This window comes from Puntigrus tetrazona, unplaced genomic scaffold, assembly GCF_018831695.1.
Source record: "Puntigrus tetrazona isolate hp1 unplaced genomic scaffold, ASM1883169v1 S000000002, whole genome shotgun sequence".
Classification (NCBI taxonomy): Eukaryota; Metazoa; Chordata; class Actinopteri; order Cypriniformes; family Cyprinidae; genus Puntigrus; species Puntigrus tetrazona.
The window spans coordinates 1,297,603-1,319,163 of NW_025047682.1; the positions used below are offsets into that span (position 1 = coordinate 1,297,603).

Consider the following 21,561-nt stretch of genomic DNA (forward strand, 5'->3'; position numbering starts at 1 on the left):
GATGTATATACAAAAGCCCAGTTTGCCTGACTGCGATGAAACATTTCCCTCTGCATAACTGAAAAATTGTCACTTGACATAGAAGGCCTGCTAATTCAAAAGAAGTTTCAAAGAAATTCTGCAACTGAAATGAGTATGTTTGATTGGTTTCTATTCCTAGAGTCACTTGGTAATTGAAAATAAGAGTGACTGATGTCTAAAAATACCAATAAAAAACCTGAGGTTGAAGTTTAGGCATCTGTAGGTCTTCTGTTGTGATGTTGAAAGGATGTCATGTTGAATTATAACGTGTGTTTTAAAACAGAGTTTTTGCAGAGTTTACGAAAGCAAGTGTTAAGACTTTTATGAGACCTTTTTAAGACCAATCAATGAAGATTTTGTCGGTAGGTTTTCTAAATGTAAATCTAATGAATTTAAAATTTGAATATAACTTCGTATAGATTTTCATTACTTTAACATTAACCTAAAAACCCCCAACTACAATATGAAAACTGTTGTTTTCCAGTGTCTAAAGATTCTTAAATCAAGATTGATGGAAAATGACATAGGAAGACTTGTTTTCTGAGAAACTGATCAGTAGGAGATATGACTAAAAACAAAAACAAACTTAATTCTGGTGAAAACGTTTTTATACCCTATTGACTCTTATTCGAAGCATAAACTTAATTTTGATTAAGTATGTTTAGATGCTTGCATTCAAAACAGACAAAAATACAACAGAATTTTTTTGCAATGCATAAAACATTCTTTCAATAAAATGTAATATTCTTTCTGTGTTAAAGAAATAACTTACATTTTTAGTTTGATGTCACCGGTTCGCATATATCGCACCCTAATGTTTTTAAATATGTCAGATTACGAAAGTTGTCACGTTCTCTGGACTTTGTTATTGTTTTTGTCGTGTGCCATGTGTTCCGTGTGACCTAATTTAGTTTATTGTCTTCAGCTGTGTGTGATTAATTTAGCGATTTACCTGGTGTATTTAAGTCCTGTGGTTTCAGTTCTGTTTGTCCGATCTCGTCTTTATTTGCGTGTGACATTGTCCTATCTGTCTGCCTGTATTTATATTGTTTATATATTGTAGATTAAAACGCTTTATTTTCATTTATACTTGTTGTGTGCTCTCCTGCTTATCACACGCTTGATAAAAGTAATATTGTAAAGTTAATGGTGATGTTTTTGAATACTGTTGATGATAAATAGTGATAAAGCTGTGAAAACATTCAGGTTTCTTGAATGCTGAATGTATTGTTTGGAACTATTACAATGCTACGTAAGAATATGCTATGAATCTTAGGCTTCTTTCTCTTACTTGCTTTGTTGTGATAATACAATATCCAGAACTTCATTAGCTTGTACATTGTGTTGCAAAAATAAGGACACGTTCACTGAGGATAAAGCCACAACAAACGTAGTATGTCGTGATGACATGGTTATTAAACTGAGATTTAGACACAGTCAGAGGTGAACATGTAGTTACATACAGTCTGTCACAACAGACGTCTAATGCACCGCAGTTTCTACAGAATGACAGCGAGTAAATGAAGCAAGAAAAGAGATGAGTTTGTGTTTGACGTTAACTCATTCATTCAAAGTAAAGTCAGATTGGGGACCTTGGGCATGAATTGACTGGAGTGTGAATTTGGTTTTGGTGTGTAATCGAAAAAAATCTAGAAAAAATATACCTGACCAAATTGTTATTGCTTTAAAATGATTTCAAGGTAATGTAGTTTCTATAGGTGCATAAAATACAGTTAGGGGTAATGTTAGCAACAGGGAAGGACCAGCCTATATTTTAAACGAATTAAGTTGTGCCTCGACTCAAATATGCAGCATGTTAATTTAATAAAACCACTTAGGAGAAGCAAATATCTTAATCTCGGCTGTTAATTGAGCTTCGGGTGACCATTAGACCAGTCCAGTGTGCAAACACGGTAGGTGTAAGTTCATGAAAAGACTGAGAAAGGCAAAAAAAAAGCATTGCTTCTATCATCAGTCGTATAGGATGGAGGCTGAGTTGGAAACCCAAAAGTTTTAGAAACTCAAATCCCAAAAAAAAAAGAAAAAAAAGATCTACATAAGTAGAAAGTGAACCAGTAAGATATACATAAAGGAAAGTAGCACAACTATAATGAGTAGTCGGTAGAACTGTGAGAAGACGTGAGTTTGTGGTGTCGGTTTCTGTGAGTTTTACTGATATGTCCTGACAGGAGGTAGGTAGCACAACCTACATTCTGTCAGTCAGCTGCTTTGATTTCAAAAAGAAAAGATGAATCCAGAATGTTTGTGAGAAATACAAAATGCCTCTGGGCAATGTATTGTATTTGTATACAATCGATAGCTAACACTTGTTCTGTCATATCGTTCTGTAAGAGAATTTGCAGCTGTCATCATAAAATCTGAAATAAGAAAAAGTATTTTTCTCCAGCCTGTGCTTTATTGAACTCTGACAGCAATTTAAATTGTCAAGCCATATATAGCTCTTTAGTTTGTCTAAAGAGCTTCTATACAAGTCTTGACAATTTCATTAAAAAGTTTTCAAGCAGGTAGAGGTTGGGTTAGGCCTGCTAGTTTTAATTCAGGTTTTCTTATTATTAACAAACCAGGTAGGCTGGATTATGCTTCAGCTTCCAATGTTTGCATATTTTTAGCCAAACTTTTCCAGTTCTTTGTTTTTCATCTTTTAATTGTCATTGGAACTGAGTGAAAATGGGAATGTGCTGTATTATATCCATTTTGGGGTACTAGTAATGTTATTTTTTACCCAACATGTTTTTTTTTTTTATTAAACTCAGCATGTTTGAACTCGCGCGGGTCTCACGAGGACAATTCAAATAGCAACGGCCATAACGGTTAGACACTGCTAGAGGAAGATGTTTGTTTACTTAGCCTGTTTGTAACCCGACTATTATTTTTTTTATACATGATTTACCATCCCATCCCTTAAAATTGTTGCGATGGTAAGACACTGAAACCCACAAAACTATTTTTACCTCAGAAAACGCTTCAGTTTGGCGCGGCGTTTTGACGACGTTCACAAGCCCCGCAGCTCTCTTTCCTAAGATGAAAATGGTGATAATTCAATTCGTTAATTCATATTGCGTGCCGCTTACTTGTGTCAGAGACACTCTGTGAGGAGGAGCTGGGAGGGGGAGACGGGAAGGAGGAGCAAATCCGTTCAGCGCTCTCCTCTCCGCGGCTGCCTCATCCTCCACTGAGTGAAGGAGAGAGTGAGAGAGTATGGAGCTAACTGTGAGTGAGCCGGACACTGATGCGCTCTGAGCGGCAGAGTGAGAGAACGCACGCCGGGTTCAAGACAACGAGCGAGAACAGCGCCTGCAGGCTGCATTTAAACACTAATATCAGAAAGAGCGCAGAAAAGGAGCAGGACAGATCCTCCGCAAAGAGCAGGTCGATCGTTTGGAAGAAATCAGCGCTTCTAACTTTGAAGGACCGCAGTGAGCGCGCATCACTGCCTCAGTTACCACCACGCTGAAGAGATCCTCACCGACTCCAGCGATGCGATCCGGGGTGTTGCTCCTGCTGATTTCCGGGCTGCTTGGGTTCGGTATGTGAACGGAGTTTTTACACATGCTCTACGCATCATATTCACCTGTCAGGTACTTTAAACGTAAGGAAAAAGTGCGCGGAGTGCCTGTCCACACGATACCCGGCTGTCGTTTACTGAAACACACGTACTAGTGGTTTGTAACGCTACCTGTCGTGCGTAATTCGCGTGATACGGTATTTGTTTTTTTGTGCTGTATTGGTTCGCGCGCATCGGTTGTGTTACGGACATGACAAACACAAGAAAACTGTTATAATCAGTGCAGTCATCACTTCGCAACTTTTCTTTGTGATTCATGTGTGGTGATCGTTAGATGTGCTTATTTAATTGGGAAAAAATGAGCAGTATGCGAATGTGGGGTTCCGACCTCCCCAATTAAGTCTCGCACTCAACAAAAAGTCGAGCTCTTTAAAGAACGTAACTTTCCTGCGTATATTTCCTGCGTGATTTTAATTTTCACGTTATCCAAAAAAGTTTACAAATGAATACCGTACCTTGGAATTGGAGTAAACCATAAAAAATACTATAATAAAAACGCCTAATTTATGCATATATGATTGCGTTGACATTTTGTCCAGCTAAAATACATAAATTGACACCCCCAATAAAAATCCGTGCATGATTTGCTCACCGTAAGCTATTCAGTTTTGAAATAGTTTCTGTTGGATGTGTAGGCTGTGTGTGAACGTTTGTTCAGGTCAGAATCCATTCTTAACCATTTCCACCTTCCTTGGTGATTTAAGCTGTTGGGGTAGATACAACAGCAGAGATCACAGCCCGACACTCGTTTTCATTTAAGGTGCCATGACTTCTGCTCCCTTCAGCCCTCATTTGATATTCTGTGTTGTTTGATTGTGTGAGCTTGAAATAACCTGCAGACGAACCCCTTAACGCTCACATTTAAGGTCCAGCATGGGCCAAAGTCCTCATTTGAATTTGAAACTGGCAATAAAACCTCCGGTATAGCTCCCGCTCGCACACTTGAGCGAATGAACATCAAATCTCAAGAGGCTTTCTGGTTTATTACTGCTTTTTATGAGTCTGTGTGCCGAGATGTTAAGCCTCGCAGGGCTGTTTCTTTTTTCTTTTCTTTTTTTTTTGTACTTCCCTCGTGTGAGTCTTGAGAGGGAGTGCTTTGCCATCAGTCTGAAAATCATTTTTATGACCTGAGAGGCAACACTGACAGGATTTTTTGCTGCAGAGTTGTGTTTACGCCATATGCACACGGTGTTGCACTTCATCGGCTCAGAACTTTGAGTTTACACGCTGATGATATACTGCAGCCCCTCTTCTGCTCCCGTCAAGTTTGTGTTACCTGACAGCATCTCACCAAACCCAGAACCATTTCGCGGACACTTTCGGAACTATACATAAAATTAACGATCACCTTCTTCCAACCGTCTACGCGGCGGATTACTCCGAGTAACGGTTATTTATACTCACCGTCAAAGAAGCTGTTCCTCTGGTGAGCCGAGATGCTATCAGGTGAGACTTGTGTTTGTACCAGTCCCTGGGGACGCTTTGTTAACCGTGGCCAACTCTTGTGTTACAAATGAACGCCGGGTTTATTTAGCATCTCTTGACAGTTGAATCACGGTGCTGTGGCCAGGGAAACAGAAGGAGAGGAAAAGTCAATGCGATCTGACACCCTTCATCTGATCCCTTTATCTGCTCCGCGGCCCCGCTGCCTCCCCAGCAGTGAGGGGGAGCGGCAGATCTTTCCCCCGCAGCGACAGGGACAATCTCATTCACGCTTGGCCCAGACTCCACTTATAGCTCTCACCGAACAAGGAGCAGCCAAGGACCCCGTGAAACGGACCCTCGGGCGGACCGTCTCAAAGAGACTTGAGAGCGGCCGCCAAAATAAGTGCAACTTAAAAAAAAAATGTTTTAGTAACTCCGTCACATAAAGTCACAGCATGTTGAACTAAGCAAATATTGAATTTCCCAGATCCCGCCCACCGCACTCCACAACTTCCTGATTGCTGCAGAAGGCATCATGTTTCCTCTTTAAGTGTCATAAACACCATCAGCATTGTCAGCAGTGGCTTGCAGCCGTGGGGGCAGTGGAGCGCTGCATGGTTTTGTGCAGCCCACATGCTGCCATACAAGATGCTGTCAACGCTTGCTAACAATTATATTGTAATCAGAGCTTGTCTTTCATAAAACATGGACTGTGGGGGCATCTCGGCTGTTGTTTGACAAGCTACCTTGGCCTTTTGTCTGTAAGCGGCTTGGGTTGTATTATGTAGGCTAGATTTTTACAGCTGTGGCATTCTGATAATGCTGGAAACCGAGTACCTTTATGTGTATTTAATGCTTTTTTTGCCTTGATTATATTAGTTCAAGAGAGATCAACGCCCTCAGACTTTTTCTGTTGGCCTGGTTGGGTTCATATTGTTTACTTGTCCTGTCAAATATTTCTTTGGAGAAAAAGAGAAAGCGGTAACATTTTACAATAAGGTGTCGTTTGTTAACAATGTATTAACTAACATTAACAATCAATACAGAATAAATATATTACAGTATTCATTTAGTTAGTGTTGGTTAATTAAAATACAGTTGTTCATTTTTAGTTCATGCTAGTTCACAGTACATTAAAACTAATGTTAACAAACACAACTTGTGAATTTAATCATTCATTTGCAAATGCTGAAATGAACATTAACTAATATTAATAAACGCTGTATATTGTTCATTCTCAGTCCATTTGTTGTGTTAACTAATGATTATTTTAAAATGTTACAGAGAAAGTTATTGTTCACTTAATTTTTTGATCAATGTAACCTTGTATTTTAATAAATAAGGATGTTACAACACCACAGTTGTAGATATTAGCGAATTAACTTCACACTTCTCTGTTGGCCTGGTTGGCCTAGTGGTTTGGATTTTATTTCTAGTCATTCTCGGCATTGTTTGCATATAGTAGCTTTTGATACACGTAACCTTGTATTCTAATAAATAAGTTAACTCCAGTAAATAAGTAATTCCAGCTTTGTTAACACAGCAAAAGCTATCAACTCATATTATTCAGTCATTAATAAAATAAGAGTGAATATACAACTGGCTCACAATAGAATAAATACAATAGTACAAAGATACAAATGAAATAAAGATTTTACAGGTTGGTTAAGGTAAGAAATACTACAGAATCTAAAGAAGTCTTATTTGCTCTATGAATTATATAAATACACAGATTTTTATTAAAGCCACAAAAGTTCTTCAGTCGAGCAGTTTTTTTCTTTTGTTGTATGATTAACACAAGGACAGCAGCAGGTGTATTAGACTGACTGTGTGTAAGAGGATACTCAACAAGGTGAACATTTTTATATAATTCTATGTTTGTGAAAAGTGTGATAAAATGCAAAAGAGAACTCCGTTCGGTACCTTTGCGCTGTTTGAGAGGTGGCTTTATGTGCGTGATTTGGCTGTGTGCACAGAAAACCATCTCAGACGACGTGTGAGAACTGGATTAAGCTCACTTAAGTTCTCTTTCTCATTAAGCTTGAATGTTTGCATTTGGCAAGACATAAAACCATGTGAATTTTGTCAACTGTCCCGGACATCTTTCACGCTGACCCCGAGTTACCGGTCATTTCTTATTGTCACATCCTGAACACAGAAGGAATAATAAGATTATCTCTAAAGGACTTGTATGTATTCTGTTCATGCTGAAGATCCCAAACGCCTCCATTGATGTTCATAAAGCGGTATTATAGTGTTTGTTTGTGCTTTCCAGGGACAGCTTGTCCAGGAATTACAGATGCAAGGCTGTATATCTCTTTCAGTTGGTTGAAGCTTAAATTTTGTCCCACCTCTTTCTTTTATTTCACACATCTGTGAACTCTCCACTGCCTCAAAGCTGCATTTAAGCTTCAGCCTGCAATGTGGTATTTAAGTGTAATCTGCTCTGTGAAGCACCCAGGTAAACACCAATTTTCTCCCAGCTGGTCTCATCCCTCTTGCTGTCCGGTTGAGCGTGATGGCTCGACTCGGGCCGGGTCAGCCCGGGAATGAGGCGGAGTGCGTTCCCGGCTTTGACTCGGCCCATGCGGATGGGGGTCAGCCTCTATGTGCTCTCTCCTCTATTTGTTTTTTATGTAATTTGATTTGAGGCAGACAGAGATGGATTAGCCCATAAATAAGTGAAGAGAAAATCACAACTCAGAGAGACGGCAGAGATAGAAAGAGCTCGGTGTTATTTTTCCTGTCTTGCCATCATTCCGAGAGCGTTTCCACAGAGATGCATGGACAACACTCGTAAAACAAAAGCAAAAGGAAAGGCTATTTGTTACCGAGACCTTTACTTTTTAGCAATATTTCTTGCCGCCGTGCATCTCGCAAACTGACAGTTGGGAGTGTAGACTCGCTGCTCTACTTGTCTTCGGGTTAATTAGATCACATTAAAGCTCGAAGGCTGTCAGATTTTCTTAAATGTCACTTAACACTTTCCATCAAAGTTTCTTCTTCCTCACCCACACTGAAGCATTGACAGGCCTAATGGGATCTAAGCAGGTAATAACAAAGTCATTTCTTGACATGTTTGTATATGAGCAACCCCGTGTGTGAGTGTGTGTGAGGGTCCCTGCTGTGTGTGTGGGTGGCAGTTCGTCTGTGTGTATATGAGCTTATTTTTCCTCACTCTGCACAATCAATCATTTGATCATTTATTTCTCTCTCTAATTTGCTGAAGGGGGTAGTTTAAAAAAACATCAGCATCATTTTATTCTCGCGCTATATTGCAGCTATGAATCAATGTGACGCTGCCACATATTTGCGTCACATTGCAAGCAGTTGTTTGGTTGTCGTCCTGACAGACTCTGAGAGATAGACTTAAGTAGGCCTGGTAAATTCCGCTCAGGATTTATGTTGCTGAATGTGAAGCGCTTGATCTGATAAGGGTTTCTGTGTCTGCAGGAAGTTTGTGCCATGGACAATCACACACCTAGATTGACAGGTTTGGAGCTTGGAGTCTGGTGGCATTACATAGCGAGCCTGTTTACTGCAGCACGGATGAGTGCCACAATACAAGCATAAGCCTGGCTTATTTAAATGCAAATCAATCTTTTGACTACACAACAGCGATTGAAGGTGGGGTTACTGTCCTCTTACCTTTAGATATTTCTGTGCATGTTTTTCTGGGGTAACAATGCATCCTTAACAGCCGCCGTTGTAACTTCACCTTCCAAATCCCTGGATTGCTTTGTGGTCACATTTCCGATAAGAGGCTGACGGTGCGCTTCAGAGTGACCAATTTCACAACACAAGATGCTTTGCTGCAGAGGAAGGCTTCTGTCGGGAGTGTTGTGTGATCTGAACCCCGTGAGGCGCGGTTAATACTTCTTCATTATTTTGTGCTAGTAAACCGAATGCTTTGATGGCATCTTTTGATGGGAACTGCAAGTAGTCGCCACGGGAGCTTATAATAATTGTTCTCAGCATGCGTCTCTGTGTTGTCTTTCTTTGTTTGAGGCAGATTTGAAAGCCTTAAAGCATTTCCCATAAAGAACCTCTAATAATGTTCTTCTTGAAAAAGGCCCAACACCCAAGTTTACTCTCCGGAGACTCGAGCGCCTTGCGAAACCTCGTTATCTTGTGTTTGGTGACGTCTGCAGTGGTCCGATCTCTGTAAAGCATGCGAAATGTTTCACTAACAACTAGTTATTTCCTGCTCATCTGAAATCAAGGAAGCCTTGTGGCAACTCTTGAAATAGACGTAATTGTTTGTAGGAGACTTGTATAAACCTTAGATGTTTTAGCAGACGGGTTCCCTGGCGTTCTATCTTGCGAAATCAAGTAAGATAAAGATGCATCTGGCAAAGCCTGTGAGACTGTGCTTTTATTAAATCTTGAAATTGAATCATTCCTTCACTCAGAAATCAAAAAAAGTTGTCCGAGACTCAGCTGTCTGAGTGTTTGTCTTTGACTTGCGTCTGAACCCCTAGACTACCTCAGAACAACCAAGCAACTTCTATTGAGCTCAGTACAGCCGTGCCTTTTTCAGCACAGCAAACGAGGCCATCTGTACATTAAGAAGAGCCCGTTTTGAATGGCTGCCTCAATTGCTGTGGTGCCATGATTTAATAAAGGAGAACTCTTATTCAATCAGCAGCTCTGAAACATCCGCAGAAAATCACACATGATGCGCGGGACGCATCCGTCCGGCACACCCGCTTGGCCGCCAACCAAAGCTAAATGGTGCAGCTTGAGTGAATTGACTCCTCCTGTTTCGAGTGAGCCAAAAAACACAAAAGCAGCTTCTTTTAATATCAGATACGTCCCGCGAAGGAATGAAGTGATGCAGGACGCTGGAGCCAAAGCAAGATTCTGTTAAGATCCTGTCAGTCCTCTGCGGTTTGAGCCGGGTATGGGCTGATAAACAGAAAATCTGAGCTAAGTGCAGTTTATTTTCACCTTATCAATACTGATAATGGTCTGTAATGAAGAACGGCTGGGCAGTAATCTTATAAAAGCCATGAAGTCAGATCAGATAGCACATAGACAGATCTAGAGAGCACAGAGTTTTTTAAAAGTAGCCAGTAGGCTGAACCCCGTCTTAAGTGCGCTTTGAAAACGATGCATCTGTCGAATGACATCGCTTGAGGTTCAGCAAAGCAGGTGAGACTGAACTAAAGGTGCGACTATGTGTTCTTGCCTGACAGCTTTTCAGGACTGAAAGCTCCATTTCCTGTTTGAAAGCTGCTTTTTTTTCTTAGATTGCTGGAGAAAGATGAAACAAGGTTGAGGAGGAGTCGACAGGCACACCTCAACTTTGACAGGCAGAGTTTGATTCCTTTGTGAGACAAAAGGCTTCTGCAGCATTTTGATAACAGATATTTTTTCGAGGGAGAACATTAACAATAACTCAACTTTACATGTATCGATAGTTATTCAGCAGAAACAACAAAGACAGCAGAGAACTGAAGAGTGCAGTTGTAATTTTGAAGCATCGATATTTATTGACAGCCACAGAGTCCAGCTGACCTCTGCTAATGGAAATAAAATTAAGCGTCATATATAGCAGAATGCTGCTTATATTTTCAAGTTGCCGTAACATTTCCCTTCAGGCTGCTAAACCCTTCTCTAACTCCTCTGCTGAAGCTATTTCTCCAAAGGACCGGGAGAGGAATATGTCGTAACTTCGAATGTTTATACTTGCATCAACGATTTCCAGCAACAACAACAAAAAAAAGAATAAAATGCACTTTGCTATGAATTATTGTGCGTCTCGGAGGGTCTCGGCAGAAAATCTGCATGAAATGATACATTACCCTGAATTCACTATCATGAGCCTTGACTGTATGTGGTTGTTTATCTTCCATTTAAGGTATGAATTTATTATAGAGGAGAACAAAAGAGGGCCATTTTCAGACAACTTAAATGCTTTTGCACAAATAAACATTTTAGAAAACAAAACTAGGGAGCCAGGTTTTTCCCATAGGCACTGCTAAAGCATAAATACATAATTAATAGGCTCTCCGTCAGAGGTCCTCACATGAACGCCGTCTAATGCTCTAAGCGTACGGAATGATGTGACACCATCTACACTTATTAAAGATCAAGGTCCCAGAAGATGTGACTAATGTAGGTGGCCTTCGAGCACTTACCACTTTCTAAATCATAGGCAATGCTCTATATATCTATAGATGTTTTTTTTTTTCATTTATTGTCGTTTCTACAGCCCTAGCAGTTTTTGGGAACATCCGCAAAGCTCCTTTTCAGGGACATGCATCAGCGCGAAGGTTGGTAGTTCAGCTAAATCATCTTTGGCTTTGAAGCACGACCATCCTGAAGTGCATTTTTCAGGTAGAAGAGAATTACAGACAGACACACTCTGGCTAATCGGAAATCTTTTCTGGCTGGGAAACTTTCGTGGAAGGTGTTTTAACTTGGTGCCGCATTCTCCTGAACCCCTGCAGCTCCTGATTGCTTGCAGCCCATAAATGTGCTCGCTATGAATTCATTTGTAGGTCGGCTATATGGCACGTATTGCTGAGCTGGTGGTTGTACCAGGCATGTGGTCCTGTTTCTGGCCCTTGGGGTTCCCCGTCCTCGTGTTAATGGTCCAGCTCCAGCCTCTGCTGTGCGTTAGATGATGGAAGCAGGTTTGGTAAATAGCAAAGATGGACTGCTGTGTTCAAACATCCCTAATGGGACTCTGGTGCAAATTATCATCTGGGAGGTAAAGATGACAGCAGACAGGGAAAGAGGGAGACAAGACTGATGGTTTTCCGTACTTGCATGTTTCCTTTAAATGGGACTAAAGGTGTGAAAACATTCTGAACAACAAATAAAACCCCGAGAGTCCATTAGAATATCGTTCACAGCTTTGGACTTTCATTTCATGCATCTTCTCTCCGTGAAGACATTATCATATATCTGCCGTCACTCCTGGTGTCATATTGAGCTGAGAAACAGAGAAACACGTTCCTTGCTGTGCGTATTAAGATTTACACCTTCTCTCGTCTTCTCTCACTCATTATTATGCTCCATTGTCACAAAAAAATTATTCTTTTGAGGTGCAAACAGTCTTTAAGGAGTTTGAGTATCCTGTTAGGCTTAGTGGAAGTTTTCGTTTCTCAGAGGCTGCTCTTTTGTAGCTCAGGAGAGTGTGATCAGTTATATATCTTTTAGAGGGGTCATTATGAGAAATCTCATTTTTCTTTCTAAGTACTATGAAAGCACTCTGTTACTTTCAGATCTTTCAGAACTTGCTTCCATTCGCGAAAATAGATTGACCTAAGCAGATTTTTTTTCGTATTACGTTTTTTACATCTTCAGTAATTCCATTACCATTACTTTTCATGTAAAAATCATTAGCAGCGCTGCTATGTGCCTAGGTGTCAATTATAGTTAATTTAAAGCCCCTTTAAAATTAGGGATGTGTGATGTATCAGTATGTTTTTTTAAATAATAGATACTAGGTAGGTCTGTACTGGAAAATTGCAATATTGGTATTCATGCTTATTTCTTTCTTTTAATATTTATATTATTTTAGGTCAATCTGATGGTTGTCTTTTGCGTAGCTGTTGTGTTTAGTGTAGCAATATAAGTTGGTGGGTGGTGCTTCCTTGCTGACTATGGCTGTGTCTCAATTCAGAGGCTGCATTCAAAGACTGATTGCATCACCGTTGCATGAAGGCTGTTCCAATTTGAAGACTTCTTCCAATGCAGCTTTGAAATGCATCCTTTGTTTCCAAGGCAACTAAGAATACAACTGATGAATTCTTTGCGACCCAGACAATCCTGAGATTCATTGCTGTATTTTAGAAGCAAGAGTTGGGTTTCAATTTACATGAATATCAGCAATACAAATATATATAAAAGAGCTGTTGCAGTTAAAGGAGACAAGATAAATCCTCTGTAATCTAGACCATCTTATTTAACAATGCTAGGTCTAACATTTGGGACCTTCAAAGGCATGGACTTTGAAGTCTGCATTCTTCGAAAAAATGCAGCCTTCGAATTGAGACGCAGCTTATATTTACAGAATTATATACAAGAATTAATGCAGATAGCATAATTTAGATAATTTAGCCTTGGAACAAAATTGGTTGAAAAGGTTTACACTTTTATTTAAATCTGATCTTTATTTCCTGTATGTTTTTGGCATCTTTGCATATTTCAGCAGTTTTTGACATTACAGACGTCTCTTTTGAAGCTTTAAAGAAGACATGTCTTTAAAGAACATAAGAGAAAAAAGAGAGGGAGAAAGTCTTTTTATTCAAAAATGTTGTCATTATTTAGTGACCCTTATCTTGATCCAAAAAATATACTATTTTGTATTCCATAATGCACATTTAAAATGGAAATTATAAATTTAACTATAAAATTGGTAAACTATTAATGAGTGAATCAGCTTTCATTTCAATCTAGGAGAAGCAGTTGAGATATTATAAAAAAAAGTCTTTGTTGTACCTTCACTTTCCTACGGGGCTTTTCATCCGTTCCTTTTTTACAAACATAAAAACGTGGTCCAGGACTGAAATGAGAAGGTCACAGCTTAGTCTCTGAGGCAGATGCATGGGACTCGAGCCCATGGCAAGGTTGTTTTGGACCGCAATGAGGTTTCCTCCAGTTGCCTGTGATGTAAGTAGGACAAACCCAGGGTCCCTCAGAAGATCTCTGTCGTTTTAATACTGCTAGTGTCCAGAGGGTCCAAGAGACAGAAGCCAGTGATAGAGTTACAGCTTTTGCAGAGGGCAAACAAGGAGATATGACACGCTGCTGTGATGGGTCTTTAAAGCCAGATAGCAAGAGGACACCAGGGACCCATGAGTGTGTGCACGCTTACTCCTGGCTTTTAGGGGCGTGAAAGAGTATGAATGTTGGCATAGGTGTGAAAAAGAGTGGAGACAACATTTAATTTAGCTTGTCAGTTGTCACGGGTCAAGCTGAAGGGAAAACATCTCCTGTGGCTAAGAGAGCTGATGTGAGAAGAAAGCATCCGTCCATGTGTTGACTGGGAAAAATGTGCATTACGAAGGAAAAAATGGTTCGGAAAAAAACATATAGTTAAAGCTCAAGTTGTCAAACTCACCCTCACACTCGGTCTTTTGACCACTGGGCAGGGCTGTCGACTTACAACAGATAGCCTTGCTTGTCCCCGTGGAATTACAGAACCTGTCAAGACATTTAAATGTGAGGCAATTTGACGTGACAGAAAGGTTCAGACATATGCTTTTCTTTGAAATCATTGACAGACAAATGTCTTTGAGAATCACATGTCATTCGGGGCTTCTAGTACTCGATGATTAGAAAATCTCTTCCTCTGCAAGACGCACACAGTTCAGAGACTGTATCACGCTCAAGACTTCTCCGCATTACCCCTTCCTCGCAATTCGTTCTTTTCTAATCTGTCCTTACGGGGCCATGCTGCACATCGACTTGCTGTGTGTTTGGCAGATTGAAGAGGAGCGCTGGGATGAAGCATTGACTCCGTACTGACGGTGCTACTGCTCTTTCTTTAACCCTTCTGCCCTGAACTCCTCCCTCTCGATGGCCAGAGAGAATGTCTTCATCGCTAAATTATGGGGCAGGATGGTCATTAGCTACACAATTTCTCTTCCACACACAAACGCTCACACATTCCTGACACGCTTTTGAGATAGGAGGGTTGGATTAATGGGTTAGTTTTCTTTTCAGTTGTATTTTTTTCCTACACTTTTATTGATTCAGTGGTGGAGAGTGGAAGGGTAATGGGGAAAAGGGTCAGAAAATGATGTGATCCAGATTCGAACCACAAGGCCATGGCTTTGACAGCGCTGGAAAGTTTTAAGGGCAGGTCACACTACTCTTTTCATTCTGATGACTTGCATTGATATGAATGCGAATGTGGAGGGCCAAAAAGCTTATGCTAATTTTGTTGTGTTCTCTGATTTGTATCGCATGTGACCAATAGATCAATATGTCAAGCCTTGACATCCTAATTGAAAAAAACGTATTTTAATTGCAGAATTGCAGTGAAGAGGTGTAGATTGTATACATGTCATACATGCTGGGCATTTTTAATTAGGTACATCGTAGGTACGTCCGAGTTTCCCAGATTTAATCTAATCCTGCTTCATAACATCCTGAATAGTTTGTCATGTGCTTATGACTCATATAGCTGTATTTCATTTGTAATGTCAATTTTTCTTACAAGTGAAAGTTGCAAATACTTTTTTTATCCACTGAAAAAAAACTGGCTCATGAGAGTCATTACTCTATAAATTGGGCTACAGATTTTCAACTAATAACTCTTTTATAACATTTCATCAATAAAAGAACATAGTTTAAGAAGTTTACACGACCTTATACGTTACTGGGTTTATTAAGTAGAATCGGCGAAAGATTGTGCCTGTAAATGCACTGTGTAAGATGAGAGAGGAGGGGATTGTTGAGCTGTCAAATACACTGAGATTTCCCCAGAGCTCTTAATGCTACAGGGCAAACCCCAGCGGTTGACTTTACTTCAGTGCTTTATGAGACAGGATTGCCTTAAGTCTTTTTGCATTTACTGTTCTCTTCTTGTAATTCTTGACAGTTTCTTACCAAATGACTTATAAGCAGATACATACGTTGATCTTGTGATAATTATGACAGAAAGCAGGAGAAGGCACAGCACAAGATATGTTAGCTATTTTAGTCTTTATTAAAGCAATAAGCCACTCAAGGCCATGTGTTTGAATGTTTTTAATCATTTGTAGCAAACGCTGTACTATAGAAATCAGTTGATGTATCATCGCAGGTGTGTGACTGTGGCACATCGCATCAGATTTTAGAGCTGGAAGTGACTGTGTGTATTTTGTGCTATTTGCAGAAGACAAATTTTTCCATCACACATATGAGCAGTCTTTGCAGATCAGGTGTAGATAGGAAGGTTTTGGCCCTCGCAAGGACTCGCAGTTTGCTTGGCACAGGCTTCTCTAAAACACTCAAAAGCTCTCGCCTTTTCTCTTGGGCTCTGTTTTCTGGCCAGTTGGACGAGACAAGTCGTGTCATTCCTATAGCTGCGTCAGACATGCTGGACATGTGCTGTTTTGAACTTTGGCTTTGATTGCTGGGGCGTGAAAGCGAGTCAGCAAAAGTGTGAAGTGTAAAACTGGCTGAGGGAAAGCAGGATGCTGCATGCCAACAAACATTTTGAATAAGAATTTGTGGGCTTGTGAAGACACAATTCTCTCTGTGTACTGGATATTTGCATATTACACATTATACAGAAATATGATACTTTGCAACCAAACTTGTTTATTTGCCCTAAAAGGTGGATGTTATTAAGTCTGTAAATGTTCTCAAACGTACACCAAGAGGCAGATACAAAAAATCCAAAGCATGCTTTGCTTTTAGACTGTGCCAAAACAAATAATTGACTTTGAAGAATAAACATGTTGAATTAAGCCGTAACAAAAGAAAAGAAAAGATACTAAAATAAATGAGTCTTTCAGTGTCTTTTTTTATCCACCGAGTCTGTGGCATAATTTGTCGTGAAAACATGAAAAATACATTGTCGGCTTCAGTCTGGTGGGCCTAAGTGTTAAATAATTACAATAAACTGCCTCAGGTTCCTCTAAACCAGAGCACTTCAAAGAGCACAACTTATATTTGACGGAGAAAAAAAAAACCTTCACGCTGTCATGCTCTATTTTTACATTGACTTTGGCTCCTGCTGAAAACCGCCTGTTTACACGTCCCATAATCCCGTTGCCCCCTGTGTTATGTGTTATTGTGATATTTCATCAAAGCTCTTGGGAACGGCAGCGCTGGATGCTAGAAGGTTACTCTCTGAATGAAAACATTGAAATGATGTCTGCTTTACCTGAAAAACAGAAATAACAGCAGATGATGGCAGCTGTAAAAGTAGATGATGACATTAAAGGCGGTAACGAGAGGCCACAGAGAAACTAGAGCCTGCAGGCGACACAGAGGTGCTGTTTCTACTAACATCGGACCCTTATTTCTTGATATGTTTCCATTGTAGGCCCGTCTCTCTCAAGAGCAACAAATGTCGACGCTGAGAAAATCTTTTCACAGGAAACGCGATGTCTCTCAGGTTTCGCAGGGTCTGCGCTCGGCCATCTGCTCATGCTTGCATCATTCTGCTGAGAGCTCTGTATGTCAACATGAAATCAAAATTGACACTATCTAGTTTTTAATAAAAGTCCCAGGTTGTGCTGAGGATGATTCATCAGTGCACTTTTTTCACCAAGATAAACTTGTTTGTAGCGAATTGTTTCATGGAAATGCAATAACTTTTTCCGCCTGTGAAATTGCATTTCTGCTTGTGTAATCAAGACTGTGTGGGTGGGGAAAAAATATTATTAACCAATAATATCGCAGCATGTTGCAATCCACTCAATTCCCAATGGGACTTACTCTGTTTTGCTTTGAACGTCACTTTGCTGTTTTGTATTTAAAGGGTATATTAATGTGCAGTAAATGAGCAATGCATTCACATGTTCGCTTCGTTGTTTCTCCACTACTGAATATTAATAGATTAAAGGTCATGCGCGCAAACACACACACGCTCGCGTGCAGTTCATCCTATAACATTTTTTAAGTCACTCTAAAGATTTTTCCATTAAGTGACTCAGGGCTGTTGGCAGAGGCAGAGATGAGCGGGGAGAGACAGAATGATGGAGATCAGTAACAATAGAGGGGGATAATTGTGCCAGAATCACAACCATCTGGTCTCAGTCTCCTCACAGATCCCCACGCACAGCTTGCAATCCTTCCTCTGAAATCCTTAAATCCTCACAATCTGCCACACGCTCTTCTGATGCGACTGCCATCACCCTCTCCTCTCCTCTGCTCTTCTATCTCTCTTTCCTTTCGTTTGTCCAATCTCTTGTCTCTCAGTTTCTTTTCCCGTCTCGTCTCCTTCAGTCTCTTCTCATCTCCTTCGATCACTTCTCTTTGCCTTCGATTTCTTCTCGTCTCCTTTCATCTCTTCTTTTTAGCTTCATTCTCTTTACTATCCATCAATCACTTCTTTTCAGATCGATCGATCACTTCTTGTGTCCTTTCTCTACTATTTCAATCCCTTCTTTTCTCGTCTCAACTCCATCAATCTTTTATTTCATTTGACCTCTTCTCTTCCTTAATGTCTTTTTGTCTCCTTCAGTTTCTCCTCTCCTCTCCTCTCCTCTCCTCTCCTCTCCTCTCCTCTCCTCTCCTCTCTCTCCTCTCCTCTCCTCTCCTCTCCTCTCCTCTCCTCTCCTGATGATTCACATGTTTCACAATTTGCCCGAGGAATCCTCTAACCTGTGCAGATGAAATTGTTGTTATTGCCCATTCAAGACGAACAGAGAGGTATTGATTCCAGCTGGACTTAACAAGGACAGATATGGACAAAAACCTTTTGTCCTACAACCATGTTAAGCATGTACTCACAGAGGAATTCATTTGCCAAGATGACTACAGAACAATGTCCTCCATGGTCAGAATGCTTCAATTCATCTCTGTTCTGTGTTCTGCTATTCTGAGCTGCCTGACTCTTTGTATCCCAGGATTCTTGTTTTATTTGTTTCTCTTTTGTCTGTTTAGGGTTTCTTGGTTAAACCCTGTCACTGGAGTGACTCACTTGTAGGTCCTCTAGTGCTCTGGGTTTACTAACTGATGCTTTGAATGCGGCATTAAATTGTAAGTCAGACATAAAGCAAAATAAGTGTAAATTGCATGAGCCTGGCAAGTAAGTAATGTATACATTATCATTCAAAAGTTAGGCTGCATTTATGTGAATAAAATACTGTAAAAACAGTAACACTGTAAATATTATTACAAATTAGTTTTTCTGTTTTAATATATTTTATTATATTTATCATCATCAACAACACCAAACTTGAAATGTGGTGTTCTTAACTGATATTTTTCAGGATATCCCTGACTTCAGTATGATCCCTCAAGTGTCTATTATTATACTTAAGAAAAAAGACTCACCAAATAACTTAATTTAATGAGACACCTGAGCCTGTTTGTATTTTACAAGTTGCTGTGGTTCTGTGGATAATTAAGAAGAAGTTTTTTTGAGCATAACAAATTTGCAAATGCTATCCAATTAAATTCTGTAAATGTAATCGTTTTAATAAAGCAAAATCTTTTCAGATAAGTGGTACTTTTAGATAGGAATAGTATTTGTTAAGCCTATAAAATATGTAGCCCATGTTGGGAATCACTGAAGTAATCAATTATTTGATTGTTGGACAGTTAGTTGACCCTTGTGTTCCTTCATTACTCTTAAAAATAAAACGAAGCCTTAAAAACTTTAAAGTGATAATTGACCTCTAAATGAAAATTTCGACATTTTCTCACCTTCATGTTGTTCTGAACCTGACTTACTTTCTTTCTTTCAAACATGACAGCGAGTAAATAATGAGAGAATTTTCCATTTGCCAAGAAAATCTATCTAGATTTTTTTTTTACAGAAATAATCAATAGAAGAGCCTGATAATGACCTCTGCTGACCTGCTTGCTAGTCTTTAAAATCTTTCCAAGTGAACTATGTTTGTTGTTTCTTTTTTTCCCAGATTATTATTTTGGTAAGGCAAGCATCACTGTTAATATTGCTCATTCTCAGGGTGTTCTGGGGAGTTTCAGAACCCTATGAACCTGATATCATTGCCTGTGTTAGTTTCTTAGACTCACGCTGACATACAAAAATGACCCTATTAAGTTAGAAAATGCTCAAGACCAGGGGACCTGAAGAAATAGAGTAATATCTGTTTTCCTGAGACTTTTGAGACTCCTTCGCTCTTTGTTACCTGAAAAAAGGCTAGTTTTCCTTTCTCAAGCACATTGTAAGGGCATAAGGTGAGAAATACTCAAATGTCTGCTCACATCGACAAATTAAAGGGCTGATTCATTTTATATAGCACTACATACAACCATCCGATCACCTGCCTTTCAAAAGACTTATGTGTAAAAGAGAAACATTTCATTGATCCATCAACTCAGGGCTAGACCGTTCTTAGATTTATTTCCTCATCATGACCAAAACAGAAAGTCAGACTCCATAAAGTTGGAGGTACATGCAAAAGTTCCCTGAGTCTCCATACCTCTTTGTAGTCCTGTTCAGGGCATTCATTACCCTTTGACATTTCACTTTATCTTTTCCCAGAGCTTCCCAAGAGCGATGAATATTAAACATGCTGCCTGTTTGTAAAGCAGCTTCTGGCTTCGCCCCCCGGCAGAATGTAGAGCTGTTGTGAAGCTTCCCTCTCCTGTGAATAGAAGGATATTCGAATCCTGCAGTTGCTTGAATAAGAGATGCAGAAATTTGTACCTCAGAGATATAATAAAGCACGAGGATCATATCTCGCTCTTCGACATAAAGTGGGCTCCAGTAAAAATGTATGTGGTAAACAGGCAACGTGGGAGCAGAGTCAACTTTATGGGGGCGCTCTTTAGTCAAGAACCATCATCCTTTCTTCAAATTACTGTCCCTGTGAGACTGATTTTATTAGCATCACTGTTGTTCATCTATATTAAAATTATTATTTTATATATTTTTTTATTAAACTGACGTCGACACATGTCATGGTTTGCCTAGGGGCTGAGAGGTCAGGGGAGGTCAGACGTGAAATTCGTAAAAAGGCAATACGAACAAAACTGCAATTGAATTTGAATTAGCGCCAGCCGATCGTAATATTAGCAGTGGCTTATTGCCGGGGGGTGTCAGCTCAAATAATTAACATGCACAAATAGCAGTAAGTCTTGCGGTAACTTACTGTGTGAATCCGAGCAAGTCTTTGAAAGTTTAAGAAAAACATCTTCTTTCTTTTGAGCAGGGAGCTGTGTATTTGTAGCAAACAAAAAAGAAACAAGCAAGCAGACAAATAAATAGATGGAGTAAGAGCATAAATAACATAATAAGCGTGCCTCGAAACACTTTTCCAGATATTTATTTTTCCAACTTTTATTCCTAGCGTCAGGTTAATCTCGTTCCGTGTTCTTCTGGCCTCTTGAGCCCCACACATCAAATCTTCTCGCATCTTTTGATGCATCTGGTCCTCCCGTGGAAGCTTTTATCGTAGTGCGGCTTGCATAAGTAAGTGACCCTCTTTGAATGAATTTTGAGACTGTCCTAGTTTGTTCTGCTCGAGGAGGCTCTTCATCTTCTCATTTACATGTGATGAAAGCATGCACCACTTACTCTGACTCGTCCTACATCATCTGTCCATTAATTTCTTCCTTTTTTAAATGTGAAATTCTCTGAATGTTTTGGCAAAACATGGCCACATCTATGTGGAAAACGGATCTAATTTGAGAGATTTAGAACACTTTAATAACAGCTAGTCAGTTGTTGTTGGGAGTTAATGATGTTTGAGCCTCTACTATGTAAAAAATCACTATTTGTGATACCCTTGTGAAAAAGAGGTACACCTAATTGTACTGACTGTACACCTAGTGTAACAGTAATGTTAAATAAATTGTAAAAACACTACATTGAAATGAAATCATTACAAAGATATTTAAATATGACGTACAAATTTCAATATTAATTATATTAAATATAT

The 21,561-nt window shown here is 39.7% G+C and overlaps 1 protein-coding gene across 1 annotated transcript in view; it reads left to right on the forward strand.

Annotated features, from left to right (window-relative positions):
* The first annotated feature begins 3,150 nt into the window (after positions 1-3,150).
* The window catches only part of kirrel3a (kirre like nephrin family adhesion molecule 3a), a 111,874-nt gene continuing 93,463 nt past the window's right edge, over positions 3,151-21,561 (forward strand). Inside the window, exon 1 of the mRNA XM_043229260.1 lies at positions 3,151-3,568. Coding sequence (XP_043085195.1) covers positions 3,520-3,568 — 49 coding nt within the window. The 5' untranslated portion in view covers positions 3,151-3,519. The remainder of the gene's footprint in view (positions 3,569-21,561) is intronic.